Raw genomic sequence first — 13,822 nt, 5'->3', positions numbered from 1 at the left:
ATTCATTAAAAAAAAAATCTTTTGATATTCTTACATGTATAGGAGATAGCCTGTTGGAGAACAGCTTTTAGAGCAGTCTCTTACTTTACTGTATCAACTAATTTTTCTATTAAAAAAACAAATACGGGGGCAGCTGGGTAGCTCAGTGGATTAAGAGCCAGTCCTAGAGATGGGAGGTCCTAGGTTCAAATCTGGCCTCAGCCACTTCCTAGCTGTGTGACCCTGGGCAAGTCACTTGACCCCCATTGCCTAGCCCTTACCACTCTTCTGCCTTGGAGACAATACACAGTATTGACTCCAAGACGGAAGGTAAGGGTTTAAAAAAAAAAATACAATGGGATTTTGGTTTTTTACCTTTCAGTGTGACTATAAAGGTATGAGTTATTTTAGAATATTGAATATTGTTTTCAAAAGCCTGCCTATTCATCCTTATACCTTCATCAAGGATGATCTTAATGTAATTTCCTTAAAACTTATACCCTTCTACTTCTAAATCTATGCAAATACTCCTGTATTTCACATCCCTCCCTCTCCATTTTCTATAAACCTAAGGCCTGAGACTTACCTTACCTATCCTGAGAATCTATTCCACAACACCTTCATTTATTGCCTGTCTATAGTATGAAGTATTTAAAAGATGTGTACTTGATCCGATCTAGCTGTTTCCCCTATTTTTAAAATTTCAGTGCCTAATCCTCTTTTCCACATCTGGAAAGATAATTTAGAAACTAAATGTGAAAAAAAAATTAAAAAGAAAGTGTAGCTCCACTACTTTTAACAATGAAGTTTATTTTAAAATGCTTATTTAAAATAAAGTTGAAGTTTATTTTTAAATGTTCATAGATCTTCCCCATTTTTTCTGTTGTCCTCAAATATCTATGGGATGACTTTGCTTAACTTCACTGCTCACCAAATATTATTTAAATTTGTCTTTCTTTTCCTGCTTGTTTTGAGGCACTACTTATACTCTTACACAATCCTCCTACATAGGATTTTAATAAAAAGAGTTCTTTTCTATTCTATTTTATTTCTATCCACCTGGCAAGGAAACCAGATGTTTACCAGTTGAGGTAGTTTCTAGAATTTAATGGTTTTTTTCATTATGACAACTGATTTATGTAAGTTAAACTTCTTTAGAAAATTATAGTATTCTGTTCTTTGTTGTTAATGGCATGTTTAAATTTGTCAAGTTGGAGCTTGTTTCAACTGCAGACTGTATCTGTTCATTTTTATTCTTTCTCAACTTTTAATTTTGATACCTTGGTATAACAAATTGGCTGTTTGGCTAATAAGCTGATTTTAGAAATAATACAGAAACTTCTACAGCAATTTTGAATTGTTTCCTAAATAAGAAAATAGAATCCATTTCATTTGTGGTGACTTTATTTGTGCTTTCAACATGTGCAATTCCAAAATCTTTCCTCTAATCATTCAGGATATATAGGCATCAGGGCTTCCATATGGTCTACAGGTCTTTGGCTCCTCATTTTTTACTCCTGAACTATTATCTTCCAATTTATTTTTCACTGTTTTCACTTAACTATGACCATCTTTATGTTTAAGTTACTGATTATCAAGATATATTGATGTAAATTTGTTGGTCCATATAAAATCCTAGATGTATTTTCTCTATTTCTTCATCTTCTACAAAAGATTCTGATACACAAACTGTAATTCTTTCCATAGTGGTTTACTGAAAATTCAGGATGACCCTAAAGGCTTGGGGCAGTTTTAAGCATGGGGAAAAAAAAAATTACTAGGATGTGTACTCTACTGGCATAGCTCTGGCAGCAAACTCAGATCATACAAATCCACATCCCATGATTGTATATCACGATAGGACTTAGTAATAGACAACAATCCTGAAATAACATGTTTAGTAAAAAGGAATCACTTTTTACAGTAGTTAATAATATAGGGGGAAATTAACTCATATTTCACAATACATATTATGATAAAATATACTTATTTTATCATAAAAGATAAAATAAAAGGGAATAAAGGGAATAAAAGGGAAAGAAGATATATTTGTAGCTAGGGAAGAAGTAGTGTCTATTGAGAAGAGAGAGATGTTTGGCTACAGAAAAGTGTGAAAATTCTTGCATGTTTAAATACAATAATAAAATTTCCAGAGGAAAGTAACGGAGTGGGGGGAAATGTGAGACACATGTAACTGATAACAGCCTTCTCTCCAATATACATTTGACTTTTTCCCTATCACATTAAACCCAATATGTTGAGAACAGAATTCTTCTTCCTCCCCCAAAGCCAGTTTTGCCTACTAGGCTCCCACCTGCCAACTTCCCTATTTCTGTTAAAGGTAAAACCATTCTTTCAGTGACCAATTGCAGCCATCTCATCCTTCCTTTTCCTCACCTCCCACACTGAATTAGTCACTAAGTCCTGTTGATTCTTCCTTCACAATGACTTTTCCAATTCCTCCTGCCACCATTCTAGTTCAGAGTAGAGAACAAAATACACTAATCTTAGCTCTGGCACTCACTCTAACTGCAATACTCAACTGTCTCATAAAGATATTTTGTACATCAATTATGACACATAATTTCATCATATTACAAAAATAAATCAATTAATGTGCAATTTTAAAGGTTAAAAAAACAAATCAGAATCTTCATGCAACAAAAACAGGATTATATTTTCATGAAATTTTACACACAAAGTTATTTCAGCTAAAAAATTTCTTGTAAAATTTTATAGGGCTGATGTAAGGTTTCATTATGTTTTGGCTTTCATCTGTTATCCTTTTAAAATAACTCCTCTTTTCAGAGGCTAATTTAATGTTTCTAAGTTTCCCTCACAGGGACTTTAATATGTAGTAAATAAACAATTTTACTTTATGAAAGTTGTGACTCCACAACTCCCTGGGGCCACATTATATGCTGAATATTTTAGTATGTAAAACTTCATCTTTTGTTGAACTAGATCCTTAATAACATAAAAAAAAATTAAAAAACTAAAATTCAAGAAATGCTTTTTGCTCTCTCTATCCTAAAGAATTATTAATCTAATTGCTTTAGAGTCAATACAACTTTATTTAAATGTAAAGCACCAATAATGTATTTTTTAATTACAAAAGATAGTTATAATTTCATATTTTTGAAAATTACAATGGCTATAAGCCATAAAATAACATTTTTGGGGAATAGACTTTTTATTTATTATTATTTTTTAAAACCCTTACCTTCTGTCTTAGAATCAGTATTTTGTATTGGTTCCAAGGCAAAAGAGCAGTAAGGACTGGGCAATGTGGGTTAAATGACTTGCCTAGGGTCACACAGCTAGGAAGTGTCTGAGGCCAGAGTTGAACCTAGGACCTCCCATCTCTAGGCCTGGCTCTCAATCCACTGAGCCACCCAGCTGCTCCTGAACTTATAATTTATAATGCAAATACAAACTTGGGTAGAAATAATGAAATTTCTAAGTTGAAAGAATTGCCATGAAATTTTTAAGACAGTTTTGTCTTAGAATCATGGAACTTTATGTTAATTTTGTTTTGTTTAAAAACAAAAATGCCTTTACCTTCTTCTGTCTTGGAACCAATATAAGTATTGTTAATATAATATAATATAATATAATATAATATAATATAATAATAAATATAAGTATCTACTGAGTTACCTACCTGCCATGAACCTTATGTTTAAAAGAAACTTAGAGATCAGTACACTGACATTAAACATTTTAACTTACCAAAGCAATTCTGAATTGAGATGCTTCTATTCTGGTTAGCAGATGCCATCAAAAGACAGTTTGTCTTGGTCATAGGAGTTCTTTCTGAAAATGATTTAATTGGCTGACCTTCCCTAATAGGCAAATATTTATTTTTGGATGATTTTTCCTCTGCTGAATTATAATTTGGGTTTTCCCAGTCAGAATCATCAAAGTCATCTACATCAAAAATATCAATATCCTGGGTTTCAGAAAAACCGTTTCTCAGGTCATTAACTGAATTAATGTGTTTATTCTGATCTTTTATAGCAGTGCTCGTGAGAAAATTGCCTAGGAGATGAGACCTTTTATATTTCTCTTCTGTCTTTGATATTTCAACAGAATTGCTACTAATAAAGGGTTCTGGTGATTGGGAACTGGATGATATTCTTTCAGAGTCATTTCTCTTGTCAGATGATGACTCTGACTTGTCTGGAGTAGTTCTTTGTGTGCTGCACATCCCTGTTGAAATATCCAGATTTGGAAATGTCCTTGTAGTTTTATCAAGAAAATTTCCTTCACAATCAGTAGTAGAGACAGGTTTGGAAGGAAGGTGTAGAGATTTAAACTCTCTAACTAAATTGCCTGTGAAGGCAGATTTACCCTTTTGAAATGAATGCAGAGAAGAAAAAGCTGTCATGTCATTTACAGACAGGTCATGTGAATTAGCCTGGTATATCCAATTCAAAGGTGGAGGACTAGTGGCATTTTTGTTGGAATTTGCATCAGCTAAGAGTTTTCTTCTAAAAGAAAGAAAAATAAAATGACATCAGGTCAAAATCTATTAGCTACAAAAATAAATTTTCTGTTCTCATTCACCTTACCTCTCATCATTAAAAAAAAAAAATCACTTTTTCCCCTAGCTCAAAAATTTGAACTAAAGGATTTTTTAAAAAAGGTAATGATTAAAAACAGTAACTATAGTTTTAGGCTGATTTAAGATCATCCAAACACAATTCTCAGTCAATGTCTGAACAGTTTTGTATGGAGGTCTGCACTTACCTTTGCTTATTTCAAGAGTTTAGGAGTAGGGTAAATTTAGATGGGCCTGCCATATTTCATGGTGGTAGAGAAAGAGAGATTACAAGGGTCTCACATATATTCATCCACTCACATGGTTGGGGTTGGGGATAGCAGGCAAAAGGTGAGATTGGTTCATATTGGGATGCTGGGAGTCCTCATTCAGGCAATGAGAATCAATTAAAGCTATACACCCAAATTAAGGGCAAGCTCACAGGTGCAATAATAAAAAATGTTGGGGAACACTGGTTCAGAGATAGATGATGAAACTAATTTTTAATTTTGGATTTTTAAAATTTTCCAATTAAATAAAACTTTACAGTGGACAGCAATATTATGCCTTTGTAAATAGAAATGGATTCTTTTTTTACATCAAAATATATGAATAGTAAAATATACTTTTGGCAACTGTGGATTTATAATTACAATGATTTCCCTAGTATGTGATCTCTTTCCATGAAGACAATGACGTTTTGGTATTCTACTCTTCAGATACTTTTACATTACATGTTGCACTATTACATTATTTCTTTTTTTAAAAACTTTAACCTTTGATGTTGGAGTCAATATTGAGTATTGGTTCCAAGGCAGAAAAGTGGCAAGAGCTAGGCAACTGGGGTGAAGTGACTTGCCCAGGGCCACACAGCTAGGAAATATCTGAGGCCAAATTTGAACCCAGGACTTTTTTTCTCTAGGCTTAGCTCTCAATCTACTGAGCCACCTAGCTGCCCCCTCATATTACATTGCTTATTATACTGTACTCAAAGTACTGCTGTTTTTGTACTCAACTTCAGCTGCTTGTTTTCTCTGAAGCTACCTGTTATAAACAGCTTTGATAATAAAAAGAATGAAAGCCAGAATTTTTCTGACTCTGTCCTATCAGAAGTGGGATCATTACTACTATCAATTCAATAAAGTTTTAAAAAGAGTCTGAGTGATTAGGGCAATGATTTGTTCTGTTCTATTCTTTTCTCTCTCTCCCCCTCTCATCTTCCTTGTCCCATTTCTTGAAGAAAGGGTTTAAATTCTCAGTTCTTTTCTTAGAGGGATCTCAAACTGCATAAGCCTGTTTCCTTTTCCTCATGCCATATAAACTATTTTTAATTGCTTGTTATTCACTTTTGAAGCTTCCAATAGTCATTTAACATAAAATTTCTAATGATTAATTATGCTACCCAAGCCTCTTGCCCCTAAAGACCTATTATTAGAATAGTACATTCACAAGGATATACAGAATATATATTTAAGGATATTCTATACTTATGTATTTTGAAAGACTAAAAAATTTTGAGTGGCTACATCACCTTACAAATATTTTGTACATAGATGAAATATGTATACCAAATAAGAAAAATTCAAGATACCTAAGATCTCGATGTTGGAGAAGTTTGTTTCCGCAATCCAAGCCTTTAAGTTGAATAATAGGAATAGTATCAACTAATGAACAGATATCCTCCATCACATGAAAAAGCTGTTGTTGCAAAGTTAACAGTTTACCTGAAAAATAATATTATGGTTAAACCTGGGTTTCTCAATAAGTAACATTTACATTTTAAGATATACCCAAGAACCAGTTTTCTTTATTTAGATGATTAGAAACAGTAACATTAAACAATTTTCTTATGAATATTGTCACCTTCCTTATACTAAAGTTCTATCATGTTCTCAAAGGCTATGCTGGTCAAATTGTAAAAGTGTGGGTATTCACTTTGGTTTGAGGACAAGCCAGGCTAGGCCTGGAGAAGCTCATGACTCATTTGTCCCTAGGGATATTGATTTTAAATGGTGAAAGGAGCCATACAATCCACACTAGTGGTGAGGAGTCATACTCATGAAATCCAGGTGTCTGTTACCATGTCTGCTATTTTCATAGCTTAAATAAGAAGTGAATAACAGGATCTTTTACACTTATCCTCACTTCTTAGCTTAAATTGGCCCACCTTTCTGACCAAATAATAAATGAATAAAGAATGATAGGTTAGAACTTGAAAGGACTTCTGAGATCATCTCACTCTTCTCTTTTTACAGGTGTTGAAGTAGAGGCCCATAAAAGTCAAATAAAGCTTATGCTCATAGAACATTTTGAAACCTCAAATTATTAGGAGAACCAATTAAATAAAGATCAATGATGATGACTATAAACATTCTTCAAGAAAAGCTTTGTGTACAAATGTGAAACATTGAGTGATATTATAGAAAGGAATCCTGGCTTCATAGAAGGAGACACTGATTTGAGTTCCAGTTTCTCCATTTACTAGTTATATAACTTTAACTTCATGAGGTAACAATGAATTATAAAAATGAGACAACCCTAGCACCACTTACCACACAAGGTTTCTGTGAAAGATGTTTTGCACATAATCAATTAATCAATAATAAAAAACAAATAAATAAATGCACACAATAAATTGTTAATATTGTTTTGACTTCATGTCTTTCACTAATGTTTGTCTTAAAAGGATGTTCAAACTGGTGGAAGTTACAAATGTGAAGAAAATGTTTTCTTCACATGTAATTTTAAAAATTAAGTTATTAATACTATTCAATTCTCCTTATGCTCAGAGACTATAATTTTGTATTGTAATATTGCACTTACATTATGGTCACTCCTATTTGGTGGGAATAGTATAGGGAAATATATTCGTTCCATGTCAGCCCTATCTCTGGTGACATGCTCTAAGATCAAAATGGAGCAGAAGAATTGGAGTATTCTCATCTAGGGGAAGAGTTAGTTGCTAGTAACATTTAGGGAAAGGTATCTGGCCCAGAAAAAAAGGGAACATGAGAGAGAAAGAGATAAGTGATATAGAATAATAGCTTGAGAGAACAGCAAAGTTTAGGAGAGGTGTGGGCCTGTCTTGAGAAGAAGGAAAGGGACCCACAGAAAGGGACATAGTGAAGATTAGAGAGTGGAAATCATAATGCATTAGGGGAAGCCTAGTGAAGAAAATGGGAGGGCAGCTGAGAGAGGGGGAATGAGAATCAAGGTAATTAGAAAGGGATTGGCCTTAATGAGAAGGCCACTTTTTCATAAGAGACTGAAGTAAAAAAAGAGGAGTGTTGTCAGGGAGTTGTGAGAAGATAAGAAGAGGGAGCTTGGAAGAATGGTCATTTTTCTCAGGAAAGAATGAGGAGAGGCTTTCCTTTAGCTTGTGAGTGGGGAAGGAGGGAAAGAAGCACTTCAGTGCCTACAATATGCCAAGCTGAGAACTTTACAAGTGTTATCTCATTTGATTCTCATAACAATACTGGGAGGTAGGTGCTATTATTGTCCCCATTTTATAGCAGAGGAAAGTGTGGCAAACAGGTTGAGTGATTTGCTCAGCTAGGAAGTATCTGAGGCTGGATTTGAACTGGGGTCTTCCTGACTCCCTGAGGGGGAGGTTTAAAGAAAGAAGAGAAGAGAAAGAGGAGTAACCAATGAGGGTACTGGGATAGAGTCAGTTACAGAAGAACAAAAGAACTGCTTCACCAAAGTGAGGACCTAGTTGAGGCTAGATAGTAAACATTTATAATGGACTGGCCAGTGTGGTTGCATTATTTCTCTAGTTACTGCATTTGAGGAGAAAGATGGTAGTAGAAATCCAACATTGGAGAATTGCCATGGTCTTTACAATAATAGTACAAGGGACTTAAAGAGCGGAAGATACGGGCAACTGGGGGCTCTGTGGATAAAGAACCAGGCCTGCATTCAAATATGACCTCAGATACTTCCTAGCTGTATGACCCTGGGACTTTACCCCAATTGCCTAGTTCTTATCACTCTTCCGACTTAGAACCAATACTTAGTATTAATTCCAAGACAGAAGGTACAAGTTTTAAAGAAAAAAGAAAGTTGAGGGTAATATTGAGTGGAATTGTTTAACTAAATGGTTGAAATTGGGAATGGAGGAAAGTGAAGCTGGAGCAGGGTTTAAAGTTTATGGAAGTACCTGTGAAAGCCCTGGGGAAAATAATCATAAAAGAAATGGAAAATTAATCATATTTTATATATGACCAAAGATAGAAAGTAAACAACTGAATAAAGCTCAGTTGCTTCATTATTCTCAAATGGGAATAACAAACATTTGCTATATCTAAAATATTTTTTCATACCATCATGTTTTGTACTGGTCTCCTGTATAGGCTGTAGGCTAGTTGTTTTCTCAGATTCTGACAGAAAGTCATCTGATAGCTTAGTACCATTTTTTTCCTTGTCACAGGTGGAAGACTCCTTTAGAGTACTACAAGTAACAAAAGAGAAAATAATTATAATATAGACTAAACAAAAATAAATATATTTCTAAGATATTTCATTTGTACCTGATATTCCTCAATGAATATTGACAATAAGGTACAAATAAAATTAATGATAGGAATATGATTACAAAAAAAGTTCTTTGCATAAAGCTTTTTTTCATATTCAATGGGCTGTGCAAAACAAGAATGTTTTCTTGATCTAGTAATACTAATTTCTTCAATGAATAATCTTATGAAAACAAGTTTAACAGTCCAATGCACACAACAGGCACTTAATAAATGAATACTGTATTGTACTGTTTACATAAGAATCTTTGTTTAATGTAATAATGGGCCTCTCTACTTCCTTTACAGAAGTGGAGAGAGCATGTGGAACATTGTAGCTACTTTCATGATTGACAGGATTTGTTTTGTTGAACACTTTTTGTTTTTTATTCTCTCTCCTAAGGGATAACTACAAGGAGAGAGGAAAAGATATGATGAGAATAAAGATAATGCAAAACCAAAAGATTATCTAAAAACTAAATCTAAAAAAGAAACAAGTTTGTATAACTGAAACTTTAATAATATAAGGTTTTAAGTGCTGTGGGAAGGGGAAAAAGAGGAACTTTTTAATAGTTTTATTATCCTATCAAATAACAATTATGCTTTGTCTTTGCATTCGACCTCTAAATTCTAATCAATTGCTTCCTAAAAAACGTATGAACAGAAAGTGGTGTAGGATATTCACAACACTTTGCCTCTCCTGCTACGGAACATAATGGAATTTTGCTATACCTTAATTTTTAGGAAATAAACCTCACTCAATGGTGGTGGTGGTCATGGGTTTGATTAGGAAAAGGAAAGACCACTTAGTTGGTGATGCTTTACTTTGGAGAATGACGTTAGAAGAACTCCATAGATTCCCCTCTGAAATATCAACCAAACTTCAATTACTGTGATGTGCCAGCTTGAAAGTAATAGGAGTAGGGGACAATCATACCTCCCAGGGTCCAAAGAACTCCTTTTTCCTTTCTACCCAGAAGGGTGGGGGATGTCTCATCTAGTGATATTTCATCTAGGCTCAGAAACCTAAGAATGAGTCTTCATTATTAATCCAATCATGCTAAATAGCTGGGAGGCCCATGAAGATTTCATATGCATAAGTTGAGCAGGGATTTGGGATTTTTTTTTCAGAATGAACAAAAAAGAAAATAAAACACTAATATACAGAATTAGGGAAATGTAACATGACTTAGCCAAGTCAAATTATTTAAGGCAACAGAAATGTTTGCTTATCAGTTGGCTATTTTACCTAAAATACTTCAAAGAGGAAGAGCAAGAGGAGGGAGAAAACACTTCTTCCTCTGGAGAAGGTGGAATAAAATCTATATCAAAATCATCTTCATTAAATTCTGCAAAGTCAGCACCTAAAGATTCATCAGCTGCATGTTGTTCAGTTCCATTAGGATATTTCTTCTTTTCGTTGTCATCTAAAATAAAACAGCTAATGAACATATATTTTTTCCATAATTAATAAAGACAATAGTGACTTGAGTACTTTAAAGAATCTTTAAAAATAAAAACATTAAATCTATAAATAAATCATAAATACAGTTGTTTTAATGTTTATAAATTAAACAGAAGCTATTTAGTTCTCAGAATATCCTTTTAAATGGAGGGCAGGGGACTCTGTATTAAGAGCCACTGACCCTCCTGGGATGGAAGAACAGAGCAAGATCATATAATTTGAAAAAAAATTTAAGTTTTGTTCCTTACTCCTCTCCTTCCCATAAGTCAAACCCATTTTTAAAGCATTAAGACATGCATCACTTAAGACAACCAAGAGAATATCATAAGACAACCAAGAGAATATCCTTTATTTCTTATACATGAAATTGTCAGGACAATTCTAAACAAGGAATTCTATAAACATTTTGCACAATGGTGGCATTATTGTAAAAAAAAAATATACATCTATACATACATACATCTATACATCTATACATACATACATACATACATACATCTTCCCAAAATGACTTCTTTGTAGAAGACATTTGTGTAGATATCAAGTTCTGACATATTTATAAAATAAAGAACTGTGTGACTATAAAAATGATTTTTTTAAATAGCCATACCCCATATATCAGTAAGGGAGCAAGAAAGGGGAAACCTAAGGGTACAAAACAAATACAGATAAGGAAAAGCCAGAAAGAGATCTACACAAAATACTCAACAGAACATACATGTACATATGTGTATCTGCACACTCTCAGGCCCACACCACCCCTGAGTTGCCATAGTTGGAGAATTTCATGAAATAACAGCTCCATCCTGTGGCCTTTTAGGATACTGACACTGTAGACTTAGAAACTGGAGTCTTGTTTTCACAACTATAGGCATAAATAGAGCTATTACCTTTTGAATTTAAGTAGAGGGCTTAGGGTTCCCTACAAGTTAAATGAATGAAAGATAATATGAAGAAGGAGAGAATACTAATAATTAGAAAGTTCTGGAAAGGTTTCATAGCAGTGGTATATGACTTGTCATGTATGAGTTTTGAAAGGAAGTGATGATTGAGGGCTTTGCAAGTATAGAAGAAGTTTGTGTGAAAGCATGGAAGCAGAGGATGTTGAGTTTGGGAAACAGTTAATAGCTTAGTTTGCCTGGAGTACAGAAAGAATGAAAGGAAATCTTATGCAATAAAGTTGAAAAGGTAGGCTGGATTCAGACCATACGACAGCTAATAAGCTGGTACTTTATCCTATAAGGGGTCACTAAAGATTTCTCAACAGGGAAATGGAATGATGAAACTTGTCCCTTACTTGGGAATATGATTCTGGCAACTGTGTAGATGGGGAGAGATGAGAGTCAGGGAGGCCACTGAGGTAGCTATTAGCCCAGGCTGAGCATATGAGGGCCTAATTAGGACCAGTGTAAATGGAGAAGCAGGGACAGATGTGAGAAATATTACAGAAGTGGAATCAATAAGACTTGGCAACTAATTGTATATGAGGAGGGGATAAAGGAGAGAAAATGTATGGGTTAATTCTGAGGTGTGTGGGAGAATGGGAAAGATGATTTCACTGAGATCATCTATAGATCTATCAGACTATAGAAAGAGAAACATATCTAGGACACAGTGTCAGGGGACATTCAGACTCAGGAGAGTGTGCTGGGATATGGAAGAAAGATCCAGCAAAAGATACTGAGCAAGAACACTCAAATAGTTAAGATGAAAACTGGGTCAGTGTAGTATCATAGAAGCCAAAGGAAGAGTGAAGATCTAGGAAAAGGTGGGAAATGGTGGCAAGAGAGAAGGCAAGGACAAGTAGGATTGAAAAATGGCTGCTGAATTTAGCATTTAAAAGATCATTAGAATTTTGACTAGCATGTATGACTTTGAAAAGCTTTTGCATAAGTAAAATCAATGCAATTAGGATAAGAAAGGAAACCATCAATTAGAAAGAATGTTCATTTCAATTATGTGATATCCACAAAATGTAGGGAATTACAGAACCAAAAAACATTCCTCAAGGAATTAGTAATCAAAAGGATATGAATACTCCCCCCCCCCCCAAATTATAGCTTTTTCCAAAAAATTGTAAGTGCTATCACTAACAATAGGAAGACTGCAAATCAAAAAATCTCTAAGGTTTTACTTCACACTCAGCAAATTGGCAAAAGAAAAAAGAAAAAAAGACATGAAAATACTCAGTGTTGGAAGGTGCTGTGAAGACAAGTACATGAAATACTATTGATGGAGTTCTGAATTGTTTCAGCCACTCTGGAAACCAATTTGGAATTATTCTAACAAAGCAAGCAAAATGTTCATATCCTTTGGCTCAGAGATCACATTGCTAAGGTAGAAGATAGAAAGGTCTCACACACATAAAAAATATTCCTAACAGGATTTTTTGTGCTGACAAAAAACTAGAAACAAAGTATAGTAGATACCTGTCAATTGGGGAATGGCTTTTAAACCAACATGCATGTAATGGAATATTATTATACTGTTGGAAACAACTTGAAAGGTTTAGAGAAGTGTGGGAAGATGTGATGCAGAATAATCTGAACCAGGAAAAGACTAAAACAATTTAAACAAAAGAACTAAAAGCCAATGCTGAATGTTTTTGATGACCAAGATTAGTTCTGGAGAAGAGATTAGAAAATTTACCCTTTTCCCTCCACCAAAAAAAGAAAATATACTTCACTACTAGTTTCCAATGTCCAAATACTGGACAGGCTGCCCAACTCCCATACTCTTGCTCTCCAGCATACCTCCAAAAGCAGCAAGAATGTTGGGTTCTCCTGAGAAATCCTCAAGGTGGTCAGAAACCCTCAGGTGGATACTTTTGAATGTTCTGGGGGAGCAAGCCTGCTCTAGGCACCAAAAATATGGCAATATACCACTAGGCCATGTACAATTCTGGCCCAAGCACTCTGATATCCCTTCTGTTAACATTCTATCCTGAGATACCAGAAAGAACTCTGAAGAACTAGCATTATAAATCTCAAAGATCCAGGTGATATAACCCTGAGAGATGAATGCCACTTCAGGAACCTAGGTGACCCAAGCAGGGCAAGGTAAGAAATAGTAGGGTGAACCATCCTACCTAAAAGGGTATGGAAACTGGCCCTAGCATGAAGTTCCCAATTCAGGAAAGTTGGAAAGATGAATAAAACAAAGAAAACACCTATTAATACAAAAAAATCATTGCAAATTGGGGAACCCCCCAAAAGAAAGTAACTTGGTAACAACTGAAAAGGAGAACAAACTCAAGGTGTAAAAAGAGATTCTCCACAAGGACTACATGAATACTGAGAAGAAATAAAACAAGATAAAATAATT

General features: G+C 34.4%; 1 protein-coding gene across 1 annotated transcript in view; it reads right to left on the bottom strand.

Moving 5' to 3' along the window:
• Nucleotides 1-13,822, bottom strand: part of BLM (BLM RecQ like helicase) — a 68,452-nt gene that overhangs the window by 39,831 nt on the left and 14,799 nt on the right. Inside the window, exons 6-9 of the mRNA XM_007479294.3 lie at nucleotides 10,283-10,460; nucleotides 8,845-8,972; nucleotides 6,114-6,246; nucleotides 3,712-4,472 (exon numbers count right to left, since the gene is read on the bottom strand). Of these exons, the coding sequence (XP_007479356.2) occupies nucleotides 3,712-4,472; nucleotides 6,114-6,246; nucleotides 8,845-8,972; nucleotides 10,283-10,460 (1,200 nt within the window). The remainder of the gene's footprint in view (nucleotides 1-3,711; nucleotides 4,473-6,113; nucleotides 6,247-8,844; nucleotides 8,973-10,282; nucleotides 10,461-13,822) is intronic.

The sequence above is a fragment of the Monodelphis domestica genome, chromosome 1, assembly GCF_027887165.1.
Source record: "Monodelphis domestica isolate mMonDom1 chromosome 1, mMonDom1.pri, whole genome shotgun sequence".
NCBI classification, from domain to species: Eukaryota; Metazoa; Chordata; class Mammalia; order Didelphimorphia; family Didelphidae; genus Monodelphis; species Monodelphis domestica.
This window is presented reverse-complemented; position numbering and strand designations above follow the sequence as displayed.